The following is a 19,010-nucleotide window of genomic DNA, read 5'->3' as shown; positions in this document are numbered from 1 at the left end:
AGTTAAGAGCATGCACTTTTCACCGAGATGTTTTGTGTTCGAATCTATAAACCTTTCGGTGTTATTAGCACTCCAAAATTCTTATTGTGCACTTCAAACTTAAAAAGAAAAATACACAGGTGAGTAGTGCCCAATTAAATCTCCAAAATACATATAACAATTTCCTAAAATAAAGAATTTAAAAAGGCGGTGTCATGACACAAATTTAGATTTGGATCTTTAAAATGAAAAAAAAAAATTATACAGTATACTGGTGGTTTATTCCTATCTCTATGTCTTTCATAACATATTCCTCATATTTCAAAGATTTTGGCCCTAAAACTAGGGGTGAGCATGGGCCGGGCCGGGCTCAAATTTAGAGGGACCGAATCGGACCCGCTTAAAAAGGAAATGGGCAAGGCCAGGTATTGCAAATCTGATCATTGGAACCGGACCTAACCCGGCCCATTTCAAATGGGCTGGTTCGGGACGGGTCCACATGTCCTCTTTACTTTTTTTTTTTTTCTTTCTTCTGGTTTTGATCGTCTCCCAGACTTGTTCATCCTCCCGATCTTCAACTCGCTCATCGTCTCAGCCAAGCTTGACCCGACCCAGACCCAAACTCGCTCCACCATCACCGTCAGATTCGCCGTCACCACAACCTTCCTCTTACACTTGTCGAGCACCTCGAAGCTCTCCGCCCTCACATCTGCCGCATAAAACCTAACAATCATTTCATAAATTCAAAGCTAACATTTTAAATTAAAATATTTAGATACACATATACATGTGTATGTGTGTGTGTGTGCGCGCGCGTGCGCGTGTGTGTGTATAATTTTACTGTACCTGTGGAAGATGGCGCCGGAAGCGGAGCTTGACGTCGCGGATCTTAAGCCGGTTCCTGGGTATATGCCTGGTTATGCTTTGTGAAGGTTAGAGAAGACAAGAGGAAGAAAGAGGTTGAGTTGGGTTTAGGGCGGGTGAGATAGGAGAGAGAGAGAGAGAGAGAGAGAGAGAGAGAGAGAGAGAGAAAGACTATGGGAGAGAGAGAAAGAGAAAGGGAGGAGATCGAGAGGTAGGAGATCGGGAGGAGATCGAGAGATAGGAGATCGGGAAGAGATCGAGAGATGAGGGAAAAGACATAGAGTGGACTTGGGAGAGAGAGAGAGAGAGGGTGGGGGCGAGCCTTAAGTGAAATTAGGTCTGAGAAGGGTAATAAACAATAGTTAGTAGGAATGAACGGTCCGGGCAGGGGGCTCGTTTTCTCTAACTTTTAGAATCGACCCACCTTGTTATTTACCAGGAATCGACCCAGCTCGTTTTGTATTTATAATTTCTAGACCCGTCCCATACCCGTCTCGAAACGCAAGGATCCACCCAAACCTGCAAATCCAGGACCCGTTTGCCCATCCCTATCTAAAACCAAATGGTAAGCAAGAAAGTCCGAAATTGAGTTGTCCACATATGATGCATAATATGAGCATGTCAACGTCAAGCTAGCTAATATACATTTTTTATGTTAAAAAATTTAGCATTTGCTAATTAGTGAAATGACATCTTGTACCAGCTGTAGAATTCACGACGAAACTTGACACACGAAATTTTATGTGACTCACGAATCCTATGTTTTGAAACTCTACATCCAAATCACAAATCAAATGAGTCTATCAGAATCCGAAATCTCACCAGATTTTTGTTATGAGGATTCAGAAATTTGTGAATCCTATTTGTTCTTTATGTGGTCAGAAATCATTTTAAATATTTTTATTTAAAATTAAATACAAACAGTACCTGATAAAAATAAACCACAAAATGTACAATGAACAGACATAATTTACGAATTCCTAGAATACTCATAAAAAATCCGAAAAGAATCATGTTGAGGTCTGTCAAGATTTTTGTATAAATGTATCAATCATGTTCGTGTAGATGATGTACTTTGAGGTTGGTGACAAAATCAATATGACAAATTTATGGTAGCATGGCATGCCATGGTGCCGACAACTGAAAACTACACCTTAGGATTTTTTCCTTCGAGGTGTTGGAGGTGGAGAAGGAAATGGAATTACGTTACGTTCTTTGATACATTATCGTGTCATTTTAAATTAACAAAATTAATGCATTTTGACGTTTTATTGGTTACGATTGCATGCTAAAGGAATCTTTCTCTCTCAAGCGATGAATTACATTAAAATCGTTACGTGAATTCAATAATATAGTACGATAATATTAAACACGTTTCATACCAGTTGCTTTCCTTTAAAAAAAGTAGGTAAGGCAACACATGACAAGTAATTTTCAGCCTACTCTCTAATCTCGATGAAGAAACCTTTCTTCCCCGACTGACAAAGAGTTTGGTCCCACGGACAGTCCCAATACAGCTGCCCACACTGACTTTTTTGTTATTTGCAGATTTAAAGGATTTGTCTCGCTGCTAGAGCAGGACTTTTTCACCCTTCAATAATTTATACATCACACCTTTTTTTATTCGAGTCTTGATGCTGGTAATTTTTCTATAAATAATTTGTAAAAATCATAAAAATTGTATTAAAACTTTTATTATAAGTTAAAAAAAAAAACTTATGGTATACTCTGACTCTCAAAGCCTCTCCTTGTTCGAAACTTTTTTGTACCGAAAAAAAGTTATTAACTCCTTATTGGCCTTTCTTTAAATTAATAAATAAAAAGAAAAAAAATCACTTAGTACTACAATTAAAGATATTTGTTTTTACTTATAAGTGAAAGGTTTAGAATTCAAATATGATAAATGACGATATTTATTTTTATTTGTAAGTGAAAGGTTTAGAGTAGATACATTGTTGTACAAGTATGATATACCTCCAATTATTATACCAATGTAGCTTTCCGAGGGAAAAATTGTATGGTGATGAATATTCCACAAATCATGTATTTTCATCTTCACACTTAAACAATTACTTCACGCGTGTAGCAATTTACTTTTTTACATCTAAATTTTTTCTTGCATTTTTTGTTTTATATTTAGAATTTTATTAATTAAAAATGTTATATTTATATATATATATATATAGTCAGACAAAAAAGGTAAAACATTCATAATTTCAAAATTACCCCTCTCTAATTGAAATTTTATAAAATTAGTCTATAAGCATATTTCTCAAATTATTTCATAAAATTAGACTATTATCAAACTATACGTGGTCATACTTCTATTTTCATGAAATTAACAAAAATAGTAAATCAGATTGACATAACTTCTCATTGAAATTTGAAATCGATATGAGTGGTTTCTGAATTTACCCACCATCAATTATTTTGGTTCTTCTGTGAAAGTCTCTGTTAAATAAAGACAAAAATGACAAAATACCTCAATTTAATAACAATGCGTCAAAATAATTTGACAAAAATTGAGTATTTTTATCATTTCACCCTTATTTAACGAATATTTTTTATGAAATGATTAAAATAATTAATGGTAAACAAACTAAAAAACTAGTTCTATCGATTTTAAATTTCAATTACTAAAATAAGAAATCATAACAATTTCAGGACTGCTGTACCTAAAAAAATTGAGAAATTTAGGACAGGAGTGATGTTTTGGGCCATGAAAATCAAAGTTGGAGGTGAAGATTTTTGAGTCCGACTCTGACAGCGCCTACCTTCCCTTCTCTCTTTCCTTTAATGGGCCTGCAAAGATGCACAATGATTACATTTATATTTAAGTCTCACGCGCTCGGCTAGCAAGTAGCGGCACTCCTCAAAAGTCCAAGGACCAAATATTTCTAGCTATTTGGTTGTCAAATTTACAAGGACCATAACTATTACTATGTTTGAAATTTCAGAGACAAAGAGTAATAGGAACATAACGAGGAAAGTATGTTATTTACATCACATTGTAACGTCTCTTTCTTGTATGAAAATTTTGGGAATCACAGCGTATGGCCGGATAATACTCAAATGCATTGAGACTTGTTTCTTTATGAGAGCGTTGACTATCCAACTCGTATTAGTGAACAATGGCAACACATCTATTAAAGAGGTGTTCCAATATGCGGTTCAAAAATGTGTTCACTTTAGCGGTCCGCAATAATGAAAATTAACCTAAGTGATCAGGTTGAGTGAGAAAATACATTATGATTGCATTGAAATTAGCTAATTTTAATTTATCAATTAGATACCAAGGTCTCAAAAAGCTCAAAATTATTCATGTCCATGGAATCCATTACATTGGTGAAATTCTTCATTGTCAATTTGAATGCAAGAAACCCAAATATTCGTATGAAACGGTATCATTGGTATAGCACACACAAATAGACAAAGAGAATTTGAATATTATACCTTTGGCTAATTGACTTCCCGACCTGAAATTGATGTAAAGTACTAATGCAGTTAATCAAATTCCATTGGAAATGTGATTCATACCCAAAACTTGTCCCACATTTTGCATGTTTTGCTCTCAATGTCTTACTTCTAAATCTTTCTCCTCTTATTTGAGAGATTTTTTTAGTGTGCTCGGAACACGGGTAGACCAATTATATAAAGATACGTGGTGTTTCATCCCGCTTTCCAAACTCATTGAAAAATCTCTCCTCTTATTCTTCTTCTTCACCACCTAACATAACATGGAAAGCCCCTTCCCTTAATGTCCCAAGATAGGTCGGTACTAATGTAGTTAACAAAGTGTTCAATTATTTTATTGACACTTTAACGAAAAGCTCCCGTTATTATTCACTTTAACGAAAAACTATATTTTTACACTAAAAAGTCAATCATGGTACTATTCATTTATCTTCTTTTTTTTTTTTTTTACCGTATTGTTAAAACTCAAAATTTTGAAACACTTGTCATTAGTTTTTCTTTATTTTATTTATGTTTTGGTAATTAAGGTATACAATTATTAATCCAAGCTATTAAGGGACCCATTTCTAACAATCCTAGCGACAGACAGCCCAGCAAAAGTCTTTGCATAAATTTTTAAAAGTTTCAATTCAAATGAAAGCAAAGCATTGGAATTTTAGTGCTTTAGGCTTCATCTTGAGAGACACTTACTTGGATCAGGTATGTAACTGGAATGGTATTTGAAGATAATATCGTATAGTTGTGTGAGAAAGTAAAAACATACGACTAATGTTATTACCTTAAGAATATTAAGATAACGATGTATCTGCTATAATTAAATCTTGAACGAAAAAGTTGAATGGGGGATGTGAGTTTCCCACTCGCCATGAGAGTAGCGTGGGGTGCACAAGAGGGGTCTGAACTATGAAGTAAAAGGAACCCAAAAGGAAGGACATGCCATGAAATGTGAAACACAATGCCACATGGGTTGTCCTGAGCATCCATCCTTGTACTTCTTTTTCTTTGGTTTGTGAAAGTCTGAAAGCTACAAACAAACTGTCGCTATTTTCCCTTCTCTCCTCCCTCACCAATTTCATACAAACCCTAAAATGGACAAAAAGAAATATTTTAATAAAGCTCAAGCGAGCTTGGCCCCTTCTTTCTAGTGCCTCTCTCTCTCTCTCCCCCCCTCTCTCTTTATCCGCCTCCCTCTCTCTCTCTCTCTACTTTCAGTGTGTTGTGCAGCAGATACGTCCAATGGTATTTTGCTGACAGGTACAATAAGTGATTCTTCACTTCCTAACCTACACACCCCCAACTAATCAATTTTCAAGCTTTAGCTTTATATTTTATTTCCTTTACTACCCACTTTATTGGTTATTAATGGAATCCATGTCAGTGAATAAATGGCTGGAAAACCATACTTCTTCTGCACCCCTTATCTGTAAGTTTACTCTCTCTCTCCTCCGCCTCTCTCACTCTCTCTTTGTTCGTTTGTTTTTATTTATTTGTTTAATAATGGTCTAAAATAGTAAAGTTTTCCATCTTCTTAGCTTCCCAAATTCTTGGAAAAACACTGCTTCCATATCATTAATTTACTGGAAGGAACAAAAGTCTCTGACTTCTAGTTTGGGATTCTAAAAAATTGCAATGTCCAGAGCTGCAGTTCTTGCTTTCCTACTTTGTGTTTTCTTTGTTAAGTAGTCAATTCTTCTTAATTCTGCATTTTGCTGTTTTATATGATGTAATACATTAATACCCTTTTGAATTTGAGAGTCCATAAGATAATCCAGAACTAAATCTTTGCATAATTTGATTTTTGATGTGGTTAATTTTGGTATTTTTAATCTGTTGATGTTGTTTGTTGTGTGAATTTTTGAATTTACATTCTTATTGAAGGTGTTGCAGTTGCAAACAGCCAGAGAGAAGCTTAATTGAGGGGGGTTGAGGGAGGGGTGGGGGGAGGGTGGGGAAAGCAAAAAGGAACAATCAGCTTTTGAAATAAGTGCTTTTATGGACTGGAACTTGAAAGCAGCTTCTTGGGATTTGCCTGAACTAGAACAAGGAACCTTTTCTAACTTAGACTCTACAGTTGATGGGTCTAGCAGCTTTGGAGATCATAGGACCTTCAAAGGCAGCAACTTTTCGGTTGATTTGAAGCTTGGTCAGTTGGGTGCCCCTGGGAATAATGAGCTCGTGGGTATGCTGAAGGAGCCGGGTGGTCCGAAAACTACCTCATCATCTCCTTCTGGACCATTAAAGAGGTCAAGAGCGGCTTACAGTGGATCTCAGATGGTTTCATGCCTCGTTGATGGATGCAATTCGGACCTTAGTACTTGTAGGGATTACCATCGGCGGCATAAGGTCTGTGAGCTACATTCAAAGACTCCTCAGGTCACTATTAACGGTAACAAGCAACGATTTTGCCAGCAGTGTAGCAGGTGTGAGATTTGATGAATGTGTCATTTGCATATTTTGAATTTGCATTTCGATTTCATTTGTAGAATGATCATCCGAAATTATTGTCAATTGGAGTTTGTTCATCCATCTTGCATTCTGCTGTCTGCTGCCTTAATGGATCATCATGTAGTTTTGTTTAGTGCTATAATTGTAGAGACATCAAATAAAAAGTTCATATTTAAGGCCATTTTATGTTTCTGCAATGCTTCATTGAATTCGTTTGAAGGATCTAGTGCGCCGATCCCTGTTACTTATGAGATAAAGGGTAAGCTGGTTGATTATTTCGGATATACAGTGTTGTTTCGAAGGATCGTCATACAGAATTGCCACTATACTGAGCTGAAATTTTCTTTCCAGCTGCTTACTTGCTTCGATATGGAACAAATTGCACATCCTTTTTGTTAACTCCTAATTTTAGCCAGACTCTTGTATTGTGTGTATTATTTTTTATGGAACTTCAATGATAAACTGGCAAATGTTTCAACTGATATGTGCGTATTCGTTAGCTTCATTCACATGAGTTATTCCCTCTGTTTTGAGCCACGATCCTGGCAAGATCAAGTCCCTTACGTGAGCTTTTTGTTTTTGTTTTTGTTTTTTTTTTTTTCTCTCTGAAGGTTCCATGCTCCGGAGGAATTTGATGAGGGAAAGAGAAGTTGCAGGAAACGTCTTGATGGACACAACCGGCGGCGAAGGAAGCCTCAACCAGAACCCTTGTCGCACCCGGGAAGCTTTCTGTCCAATTACCAAGGTTAGCTGCAACCTTTGTTTGTGGAGGAGTACTTTATCAAAATTAAAGCTGTGAAAGCAGGCATTTTATTTGAACATCCACTTGGTTGAGTGCTTCATCAACTATGTGCGGTGGTCCTGCCACAGTTGATGATCTAGTGGCCACTAGCTGATCCTTCTCTTCAAATCAATTTTTTATAAGATTCTTCGGAACTATTAATCTTCCTGTCAGGTGCTGCTTAATTTCTCTGCTGTCACTAAACTGATCATAAATCACAACCTTGTATGAGTGTTGAAATTGAACTTTCGCACGAACGGATGCTGAGAGGGTAAGCTGAGAAAAAACCAATGTGGATTTATTGCACTAAAATTTGTTTTTCCACTTGTTGCAGGTACCCAATTGTTGCCATTCTCTAGTTCACTTGTATACCCCTCCACCAATGTCATAAACCCTGCCTGGGCCGGCATTGTCAAAACTGAGCCAGATTCCGGGGTTCATAACCTCCAACTGCCATTGATTGATAAGCAAAACATGTTCCTTGGGTCCTCAGGCAGCACTAGCAGCAGCGGTTACGAGGGAGGAAAGCAGTTCTCGCTCTTCCAGAGCAACAACAGCTCTCCACTTTACCACAACCACCAAACATCTCATCATCACGGCACTTCTGTCTGCCAACCCCTTCTCAACAACATTTCATCCTCCGAAACTGCTAGTGGTGGTGGTGGGACAACAAAGAGCAAGATGTTTTGTGACAGGTTAACAACTCAAATCCATGATTCGGACTGTGCTCTCTCTCTTCTGTCATCACCACAGACGCAGCAGACATCTGAAATAGGTTTGAGACACACAGTGCAGCAGCCTAACTCAATCTCTCTGATGCAACAACGACCAGGCCCCAACGGTCTACGCGGAAACAACAGTGCCATGGAGCCCATGGATTCAGTTTTGGTCTCCAATGGAAGTGGTGATGCAAATGTCCATTGCCCCGGAATGTTTCGGTTAATCTCTGATGGTTCTCAGGGCAATGGGAATCAACACCATCAATCCCCTCAAACACTTCCCTTTCATTGGCAGTAGCAAAAATTATTTGCAGGATTTCTAGATCAGTTGTTGCAGATTGGAATTTAGAACCTCTTTGTATGATTTTGGATGCCTTTTCTTTTGTTCATGTAAACATAAGTATACCATTTATTTATACTCTTCAACTATGATTAATTATATGGGCTCCTTACTAATCGTGATGGACAAAAATGTTTTTGCATTCACAATTTCTTAACTTGCAATTACTTTTGTACAAAATTTACATGGTGGTTTTTTTAAAGGGCGGCGTTATTGGCATTTAAAAAAAATTCAAGAGACTAATTTTAAGTGTATTTTCTTTCTTATATTATTAGAGAAATGATAAACATGCATCATTTTTTCCTTTTTATACTAATCATGTCCGTTGTTTTCTTTGATTTATTCAATCCAATGGTTAGAAATAAAGAGAGGTGTATAAGATGTTAAAAATAATTGTGAAAATTTCTAGATGTCTTGAGTGAAGAATTGTTGTCATTAATGTGGTTATTTAGTAATATGATCGTGTAAACTGAGAGTAGAGTCCCAATAGGTTTTGGAGATCAAATCTTTATAGAGTTTGTATTACTTTTAAGGCAAGAATGCCCATCATGATTAGTATAAATAAAGGTAAAAAATCAGGGGGCGTGAACATACAATTCTCAAACACCTTGGCCCTTCTTTCTCCCAGTCATCCTTGTCTCTCACCCTTCTCAAAGTTAGTATTACAGCACGTTATCAGCACGAAATGTCTCTCTTTGCGAGAAGGAGAGATCCTTGAAAGAAACCTCGCGAAGGCTTTTCACCATCTTCATCAACATCCAAGAAATACTAAACCCTAATCTCTTCGGTTTCAAGTTATTTTATGCTATGAATACTATGATTATTGTTCTACGCTATATGCATTTTATATGTTGATCTATATGTGTGGGTATATCAAAAAAGAAAAGAAAAGAAAACGATTCCAAAACCCTAAATTGCAAAAGTTGATAAAAACATGCCAAGTCCAAATCTTAAATGCCTAAAGCACATAAATCATTCATAATACACCTAAGTAAGCTCCAATAATCACATGTTTCTAGAGTTTCGTTTTTGTAATTCGCAATGATCGTGCTATTAACACTTAAGTATCATGTAATTACGTCTATGTTCAAATCTTAAGCATAATATGAGCTTAAAATTAAATTATTTGTGTGCAACAAAGGATTTAAACACAAGTCTATAAGAACAATTACTATTTAACTGGTTTTTAACATTTCTGTCAAAATTAACATACGAGTTAAAAACAACTCAGTGAATCTATATTCGACTATTACGTTATCAGACGTCCGTGATGAAAAAGACAGACGACTTTTTAAAGAATTCAATATGACCAGATACGGATTAATTGTGTTTCTGACATTTAGGTAAAAACCGACAAACAATTTTAAGACAAAATATACGACAATTGAATATAGATATGGTTATAGTAGAATCACATATTAACTCTATAACACGCTGATGACGCTCGTTCGTAACGTACTGCTCACACCAAAATGGTAAATTCAGAGAATCCAAAACCCCATTAAATTTTTGCTTTTCCTTGTTAGCTCTACATGTGATAAACGGTTTTATTGGATTGTTCTCTTTTCCAGAGTAGATAGAAAAGTCTATGGTGTTCATCAAAAAAAGCACCTCCCTCTACCACTATCACCACAGAACAGAGCTACTCTAAACAAACTCATGTTCTGTTCTCATCGACAAAGCAGAGGTGGTAAGGGTAATTCGATGGCGGTTGCAAAACTGAAAATTGATCGTGAACAAGGAGTGTTTTCTCGGGTCGACGACAATATTTGCAGAACATTATGGGGAGGCTACCGGGGGTTGAGTTCTCATCAGCAGCCGGCGTCAACACAAATTGGAACAAGAACTGTGGCCAAATGCTCTCTCGACCCAAATTTTCTTCTGCCCTTTCTCTCAACCCCGACCTGCACGTATGTCTGTAAATACTCTGTTTTACTAAATGCTCTGTTTTCCTTAAATGCTCTCTGTTTTCTTAAAATTCTATGTTTCCTTAAATGCTCCGTTTTTTAAACCCTGGTTGTTCATTTTTGAAGAATGCGATGGATGAAGTTCTTGACGAGGTTTTCTCTAAAGCCACTTTGACCGGACTTCATTGTCGCATACATCGGAACAAATTTCAGCTTGGAAGAAACTCACCAACTTGTAAATTTAAGTTTTTTGTTTTGTTTTTTTGATTAATTGTTATGGTATCAGCGAGCAGATCACTGAGAAAATAGGTTCTGGAGTTCCAATCATTACCAACAGAGCTATGGGACTACTCGGCGCTGATGTCGAAACTCATAATCTGAACGAGGCATGTTCTTAAGTTTATGAAAATTTTAAAGTTTGGTTAATAACATTTGGGCACCAATTAGGATCATGTTGTTGAACATTGTAACGTTTGTGTAGGTGAACTGGGCTCAGGGTAATTCTGCATGGAACACAGAAAACACAGAAAACACAGACATATATACATATATGTATTTATATCTACGTTTATGTTTGAAATTTGCAACAGTTGATATTGGGACTTCATTCTTGTTGATGGTGTGGGAATCCAACCCGACGACGGCTTCTTCTTCTACCATTCAGATGCTGCAATTGCATCGAACACCATTGATTATACATCTGATAACCTTCAAACTTTGGTCCACAATTCCGAAATCCAGCCAGAGGTGGTCGGATGGTTTATCTTCTCCAGCAAGAAACGCGGCACATCGATGTTCAATAGACCTAATGTTGATTGTAAGCCGTTTGCTGACAACTTCCCGGGAGTTCCGGTAGCCAGAATGTTTGGCAATGGGGAGATCGCGTGTGGTGGTTTGCTTGGTGAAGAAGAAGATCAAGAACTCGGTCATCCTCGTTGTTGTGTCCATGCTTGTAGCTCTGAGTACCCGGCCATCACTTATGTTCCTCCCCAAGCTCCATGTTACTTGGAGGAGTAGATGTTTGGTCCGTCTTCTCCCATTGAAAAAGAATAAAGTTTGTTGTTTTTGTTGGGGTGTTGGGCAGAAGTTGGTGTGTTTGTGTTGTCATATGTTGTAAGTGTTTTTATGTACTAGGTCTAGGGCAAGCATTTCACTATGGCTTCTGTAGTCAAATAAGAAGTGCTTGTAGTGTTGATAATTAGTAGTGTGTTATGTTTATGTATGTTTGTTACAAATTTAATAAAAAGTGGTACAGTTAATTGATGTGTATTTTTTGCTTAATTTTATGGTTAACAGTTTGTAACACGTCAGTTTTTAAATAGTTAGTCTTGTGTAGATGAGTTTTGAAATATCCGATAATTTTTGTAAGAAAATTTATCAGCTTTATTTGACCTGTAATATTAGTTATACATAAAATTGAATTTTTTTATTCGACCAAGCCATCTTGGAATCAAATTCTCTCTTTTCTATTAATGTAAAATATCAATCGTATTAAAATAATAAAAATAAATAAATAAAATAAATAAAATGAGAAAATTACCTTTACGTTCGATTTTTCCAACCAAACCAAAACATGCACACACCGAAGCTTCAGACTTTTACAATTACTTGAGACTTGAGACTCTGAAAGTCGGCATCTTTACGAAACAAGCAGCTCTCCGATGGACGGGGCATCGTCGTCGGCGGCTGCGGCGATAAAAACCGACACAAAACGGCCCCAAACGGCGGCGGCAGGGTTGTTTTCGCCGATAAACGACGACCTTCTCCACAAAATCCTCTCGCGCCTACCCGCCTTATCCTTCGCATCAGCGGCGTGCGTTAGCAAATCCTGGAACCAAATCTGCAGCCGAATCCTCACTCGCCCGAAGCTCGCCTCCGCCCTCTCTCTCCACCCCTCGCCTAAGGTTTGGTTTAGGGTCTAAACCCCTGTTTGGTTTCCGAGAAAATCACAAGCTCAAATTTTGTCGCACATTTTCTCAATTTTGGTGTTGGAATTGATAGGTTGCGGTGAAGGAGGCTATCGAAAAGGTTCTAGCTGAGCCGATACGGCCTCATTTTGTTGTAGCTAATATTGGAAGTGGATTTGGATTGTATGACATTTCCAAGCTTGTATGTGTTCTTGCTCTTATAAACCCCTTAATCTTAATTAGTATATAATTAGATACATTTGAATGAAGAGAACCAAATTATGGATTTTTATTTTGTTCTATGTTTGAAATTGCAGATATCGAAAAAATTGGGGTCCAGTGTTCCATTCATCATTTCTACTTCAAGTGGAATATTTGGAAGAGATGCTCTTACCCATGAATTCAAAGAGGTTTCGTGGTTGTGTTTTTCGGGTTTGCCGGGTTTTTGTTCATTAGTTTGCAGCAAGTTTAAGTCTTTACTGATTTCGGATGAAATGTGATTGTTTAGGTTAAGTGGGGAGAGGTTTGTGGTGATGGAATTGATGAAGATTGCTCTATACCAGCAAAGGATGCGAACTACGGCATCCTTTTGACTGTTGGCTTTGTGCCAGGATTGAAAGTTGATGCCATCCCGCTGTTACGAACAATAAAGGTGCCAAATTTTACAGTATAACTACAAATCTGATTTCTATGAGAATTCCACAGCGGTGAATTTCAAATGAGGGAAACTTAGGGCACACAGTCTTTGGTTTTTTATTGTCATCTTTCAAGCTCTTTCTGCAGTTTGAATAATGGATTTTCTTGACACATAAATAGTTTCTAATGATATCAGGATCCTCGAGAAGTCTTGCTTGATAAATTCATCATGGATATTAAGGATTACACAGCCTCAGTTTCAGATTGCACGTCCCCGGTTGGAATTATGATGTTTGGAGTGAGTGGCTGTCCTCATACTTTATTGCCTATTTATTTCACTCATTCTTTCTTTCTTTTAAGCAGATGTAGCTTCCCTTTGCCGCATTGCTAACATGTGAATGATTAATGGTACAGGATGGCCTTCGTGACATGAAACCGATTGTTGATGCGTTGGGTGAGTAGTGAGTCCTGAGGACATAATAAATAAAAACAAGGAACCATTTATTTACTGCTCGAAACATTAGGGAGATAAGCTGCTGCTTTCAGATTTTGTGTTGTGATAAACTTTAATGTTGCATGCTCATGCTGGGACTCAATTTTTTTTGATTATATCTCAATGTCTCAATTTGTTGCAGATTATGCTATGCCTGCGGAAACTGTCATCGTGGGCGATGAGAGAGGTCGCTTTTTATATAGAAGTGAGAACGAGTCTAGAAATGTCTGTGGGAGTGCAAAATACTTTACCGATGCTGTTACTCTTGTATTTGCCAAGGATAAAGACAAGCCACATGGTAAGTATTTGGTTTATTCATTTATACAGCATCGTTTTTCCCTTGTTTCCAGCATAGGTTTCTGTTCAAATAGCTGCTTGCATGCCTTCAGAAGTGTCAGATACAAAGTAAAGAAAGAAATAAAAGGCACGTATCACTTCTCGATAGGGCCTTCCAATATCAGAGCCACTTCAGGTGCAGTCTGTTTTGCAATCTCCCTAGAAGATTTGAAACACATCAAGATGTATTCATTTGTGAACTAGTCCTTTTCGTGTTTAATGTTTTTTTTCCTAGGTAAACATGTTTAATGCTTTCATGCTTTATAAAATTTCTTTCGGTTTCAAACTTTCAATTGCAGTATATCTCCAAATTTTGGAACCATATTTTATCAAAATTGAATAACTTTAAGGGTTCTCGTATTTGAGAGATGCATGCTGATCTTTAATTTTCACAAGTGAAGATTTTTCATCGCTCTTTCATGCATAGCTTTTTCCAAATATTTCTTATTTTATAAGTGCGCTTCAGATATATTGTATGCCTCATTATGCACTCGTAAGGTTTCATGCACATTTGCTTCCGTTTTTTCCTTGAAACTTATTTGCTTCCTTCTTACTCTAACTACATATCTATGGTGGCTTTCTTGTTCTGTAAAGTTATCATGTCAAACTACCCAATGTGTTTTGTTAGGCACTTATTCGGTTTTGTATAAATGAAAAGGTATTGGAGACATTCAATTCCAAATTGCATTATCAAATGGAGTGTCCACGGTCGGTTCCCGGCACAAGGCTGTTTCTGTCAAAGTGAATGACTGTGAGCGTTCTACTTGGCTTACTGCTAGAAGAGAAGGACACCCAGAAATTCTGGACGGTCAACAAATTCTCGATGATATCAACGATGAGGTAAAACTTACAGTTAAATTTTCCAGGTGGTGCATTTCAAAAGTCTGCTGAAAGTGCCAGTTGGCTTGAAGCGTTGTTTTACGTTAGTCTAGTGAATTAAATATATTACAAGTGAGTTCTGTTTAAGAAATCTGATTATTTTAGAACTATCATGCTTCTTACAAGTGCCTGTGTTTGTTTTTCAAATGATATATTTGACAGTTAGCAAATCACGTTGATTCTTCGGATCTGTACATTGGGGTTACGAAACGTAGAAAAATCTCTATTGGGTCAGAGAAGCCAAGGTGGATCACGTCCTTGGAATACCATGGAGTTGTAGGGTAACACTCAGGACTACTTTTTTAATTGGCTAGTATTGTCTAATTGTTGCTGCATATGTTCCTGTAATGAAGAAATACGAAATTCTTTAAAACAAGAACATCCTTCTCTGCGTCCTACACTTCGATTTATGGTTCGTCTGCTCATCCCTGTAAAACTCCTTGCTCCCTGTCAAACTCCTTGCTCCATCTGCCACTTCACTGTTGTTACTGTTTGTTTTCCACTATCAAATAGTGGTTAGTACAGGATCGTAGCTGGAAAATCAATTTAAGAATGTAAAGTAAAATACCTTAATTTGGAGGCGGTACTACGATCTTCTTCTTCATGTATTATATATCCCATCATCTGCATCTGCCTTTGCTGAGACCAGTCTGTGTTGTCGTGTGGTCTCGGGTCACTGGCTATAACATGTATAATGCCACAACTATTTTCAATAATGACTGTTATTTAATGGGCTTCAGAATTGTTCTTATATATACACACATGCTTTTTTCTTATTATGCTCCATCTGAACTATTCAGAAATGGAATTCATAAAAGCCTCTACGTCTAACCTAAACCTAGAAATTCTATTGTGGGCAATGACTATAAATTCCTGGTTGCGGTAAAGTGATTGATTTCTAGGAAACTAGTAATAGATCTCAATGGATGAATTGAACTAATTGATCGTTTGATCGGAAATATACTTGTTTCTATCCTTTTAAGTATGTTTGATGATTTGATAAATCATTTATGATTTTGATTTAACTATTAACATGAAGCTATTCTGCAGAGGAGATGATCAGTACCTTTATGTCAGTGGCGTTGGCATAAAAACTGGCGATTACTTCAACTTCTACCGTTCAGACCCCGAAACTGCATTAGCTTCATGTAGCAGCATCTCTTCAGGCCTGAAAAAATTGAAGGTCAATCAAACTCAAAAACATCACTGTCACATGAGCGAAGTATTTGGGGGTTTTATGTTCGCTTGTTGTGGCCGTGGTGAGCCATTCTTTGGACGCGCCAATGTTGATGGCTCTCCTTTTGTGGAGAACTTCTCCACGGTTCCGTTGGCAGGAATATTTTGCGGGGGAGAAATTGCACGTGGCTCTTTGAGGTTGACCGGGGAATCTCAGAAAGATAGCGATGCTCGTTGCACTCTGCATGTCTACTGCACCATTTATCTTGTGCTGTCATATACTCCAGCACCAGCACCATTGGAGCATTAGATGTTGCCCGCTGCTCTTCCTTTGAATCTCTTTGTTTTAGTACACTAACTGTTTATGTACATTTCGGCTATACAGTCGGTGATCGATATAGCACGCTTCAATTTGCAGTTAGGTGTTTTCTTTTCTGCATAGCACGCTTTCATGCAATACACAAAAAGCTTTATATACAGTTGATGATCCAGACATTTATATTATGTGCGAGATTATTTTTCAAGAAAATATAGAAAATCATGAATGGGAAGGTGCGTTGATCATGTTTGGTGTATTTCTGATATAAAACATGATTTCTCTCAGTTATGATTATGTCTACGTATATGTTGTACTATGTATGTGTGTATATATACTAATTAGAAACAAGGAAAGCTGCAAAAATAGAATCGGTTACAAACTTCTAATAAAAAATATTTCTCGAATGACACTAAACATCCAATAAACCCGACACAAAACATACAAGAGAAGGGCATCAACTCGTATGTGTACGACAACAATAAAAAGCAATAAAGCCTTATCCTAGTAAGTAGGGTGGATTGTATAAATCTTTGAATGCCACTGCACTCTGTATTGCATCAAATCTTCCATTAGCTCTAAATACTCCAAAGTACGGCTTCTAATTCTATCTTGTTTTGTTTATAACTGGTTCTATTCTATTTGTATATATTTACTTACTTTTATAAAATAAAAATTGCGATAAAGTTAAAATGCAACTGAGATATTGGCACGGCTCAATCAAATTAAATGACCCAATCCTCTGGGAGATTTTATTTGATTGAGCCATTCCAACATCCCACATTTTCCAGCAAAACAAGAACACAAAACCACAAGGGCACGAGTCATCACTTCCACCTCCATGGATCATATCACTCTCTCAAAAACTTCCTACTTTATTTGGTTTTCGCCGTGACACATATCGATCGCCTTGGTCTCCACCGTGACACATCCACCGCGAGGTAGTCGATGATGCAGAGGGAAAAAGAGAGGTGATGGATGTGGAGAAGCCATTGAATTTGCAGATGTGATGAGGAAAAGAGTGGAATTTATAGAGAGGGGTTGCAAACAAATAGAAATATAACTGTTCGAGTGCACCTTTAGATATATATACTTTACATAGATGTAAAATGAAATCGTAAATGGTGGGCCTCCCGAATGAAGAGCCCTATGGAGTGTCATTACTTGCACACCCTCAAAGCCGGCTCTGTTTAGAACCCTAATAAACGAATTCAAATTATAGTATTATCAATGAAAAACAGTGAGGTTGAACAGGCAAACCATGAAATTAAACAGCCAACAATATTGTATGAAATTCATTGCCGTCCGAGATAGATGTGTTCTAGTGAAGGTCTCATTTGTGGTTGGTGCTTTGAAAAGTTCTTAGATTCTCATAACTACGACTTTAAAATGCATACGTTAAATAGGTTTATAAATGGAAGATAATTGAAACTCTTCACCTAACCAAATCATTTTTTTAGGGGTGCAAATTGTCACGCTTGAAGAGTTTAGAGGGAATACTTTCATTCGGTTTAATCTTTTCGGCTATCCTTCTCAATCTGCATGTTGCATCGATGGTTCAAACTATCTATTTTCTGTGTCATCTCTTCAAAATCATTATTACAATAAATTAACTATATCCAATAAATAGACGAATCATGTTTCCTACTTGAATGCTAAAATTTTGACAACGTTAATCGAACGGTTTCTAGTTTGGTTGTTTTTTTCTTCAGAATTGATTTTTAAATGTAACCTAAACTTTTCGTTCATCAAGCAACATTGTATGATGTAGAGAAAGCTAAGAAATTAAACGTCTGAATGAAAAGGTTGCTAGCATCCGCTAAATCAAATACAAGTCGAAATCCACACAACTTAAATATAGGCTTAAAATCCAAGTTGGAATTAATTATGTTTAGTAGACGTTGCAGAGGCCGTCTGATAATGCATGGCAATGGCGTGTTCATTATCTCACAAAAGACACAAAAACTACGTTTGCATATTCGCCAACCCATTAAGCCAAAACAGTCAATGACTTGACCTAATTTCTTGTCCCATTTTCTTCATGATTTAGTGCATGTCTTTGAAGAAAAAATGAATATATCTACAACTAACAACCCAACTGAAAACGAAACTAGATTTGACCTCAGGATTACTTAGAGCCACCCTCTAGAAGAAAGTGGTTGCAGTATTGTTGTTTGTCCGTAACGTTACACGATGATCTAAATTGACTATTGCTCCCATTTCTACTCACAATAGAGAGCGAGAGAGAGAGAGAGATTTTATAAGAGCTTTCTTTATTTAACCTTTGACATTGCTATTGGAATCGAATCCTACTTTAGCTTTTGTCATCATAAAAGAGAATTGAATGCTTAACTTAGTCGAAAAATCTCTCTATTTTCTTTTAATACAAATGAACGGAATTCAATATAGTCTCACCCTTTTTCTTGCAAAAATATAAAATTGCGTATCCCCACACTAATCGAATGTTGCAATAGTATACATTGCAGGTATAATAGTGATTTAAGAAGAATCGGAAATAGCCATTTTCCATTAATCAAATCAAAAACATAAAAACAAGTTATAGCCGGCATCTGACCAAAAAGAAAAATGGAAATTAATAAACAGTCGGCAGCCGACAAAAAAACATACAAACAAAAACAGTCAGAAAAATGTCTAGTATCATTTTAGCAAGCTCCTTCTTCGTGTCGTCGGTTACTAGTTGCAGATATAGCTGGAGTTTCGTGGTCTCGTGATATTCTTATGTAATTTTTCTTTTTCT

General features: G+C 36.9%; 2 protein-coding genes and 1 pseudogene across 3 annotated transcripts; all 3 read left to right on the top strand.

The window, feature by feature from the left end:
* Window positions 1-5,345: 5,345 nt before the first annotated feature.
* Window positions 5,346-8,718, top strand: LOC137710768 (squamosa promoter-binding-like protein 13A). Of its 2 annotated transcripts, none has more exons than XM_068449891.2 (4): window positions 5,346-5,740; window positions 6,196-6,737; window positions 7,374-7,507; window positions 7,878-8,718. In XM_068449891.2, exons 2-4 carry the CDS (start codon window positions 6,310-6,312, stop codon window positions 8,558-8,560), a joined length of 1,245 nt encoding a protein of 414 aa, XP_068305992.2. In that variant the 5' UTR covers window positions 5,346-5,740; window positions 6,196-6,309; the 3' UTR covers window positions 8,561-8,718. The 2 variants fall into 2 exon arrangements, with proteins under 2 accessions (XP_068305992.2, XP_088551718.1); XM_088695592.1 differs by having other exon boundaries at window positions 5,441-5,740; window positions 6,205-6,737.
* A 1,588-nt stretch (window positions 8,719-10,306) lies between these two features.
* Window positions 10,307-11,617, top strand: LOC148696168 (uncharacterized; annotated as a pseudogene).
* Window positions 11,618-12,051: 434 nt separating this feature from the next.
* On the top strand, window positions 12,052-16,500 carry LOC137710843 (F-box/LRR-repeat protein At5g63520). Its single transcript, XM_068449985.2, has 10 exons — window positions 12,052-12,413; window positions 12,511-12,618; window positions 12,734-12,826; window positions 12,925-13,068; window positions 13,249-13,350; window positions 13,467-13,506; window positions 13,688-13,843; window positions 14,540-14,721; window positions 14,923-15,041; window positions 15,811-16,500. Exons 1-10 carry the CDS (start codon window positions 12,171-12,173, stop codon window positions 16,244-16,246), a joined length of 1,623 nt encoding a protein of 540 aa, XP_068306086.2. The 5' UTR covers window positions 12,052-12,170; the 3' UTR covers window positions 16,247-16,500.
* The last annotated feature ends 2,510 nt before the right edge of the window (window positions 16,501-19,010 follow it).

This window comes from Pyrus communis, chromosome 6, assembly GCF_041283825.1.
Source record: "Pyrus communis isolate YQ-2024b chromosome 6, ASM4128382v1, whole genome shotgun sequence".
NCBI lineage: Eukaryota > Viridiplantae > Streptophyta > Magnoliopsida > Rosales > Rosaceae > Pyrus > Pyrus communis.
The sequence above is the reverse complement of the archived record's forward strand: the minus strand, read 5'-3'. Positions and strand labels throughout refer to the sequence as shown.

Bases quoted from the DNA above. Each gene is read 5' to 3' on its own strand.
- LOC137710843 (XM_068449985.2), top strand. From the start codon at position 12,171: ATGGACGGGGCATCGTCGTCGGCGGCTGCGGCGATAAAAACCGACACA. The intron at 13,351-13,466 runs GTGAGTGGCTGT...TTAATGGTACAG, and splicing joins TTGGAATTATGATGTTTGGA to GATGGCCTTCGTGACATGAA. The intron at 14,722-14,922 runs GTAAAACTTACA...TATATTTGACAG, and splicing joins TCGATGATATCAACGATGAG to TTAGCAAATCACGTTGATTC.
- LOC137710768 (XM_068449891.2), top strand. From the start codon at position 6,310: ATGGACTGGAACTTGAAAGCAGCTTCTTGGGATTTGCCTGAACTAGAA. The intron at 6,738-7,373 runs GTGTGAGATTTG...TTCTCTCTGAAG, and splicing joins TTTTGCCAGCAGTGTAGCAG to GTTCCATGCTCCGGAGGAAT. The intron at 7,508-7,877 runs GTTAGCTGCAAC...CACTTGTTGCAG, and splicing joins CTTTCTGTCCAATTACCAAG to GTACCCAATTGTTGCCATTC.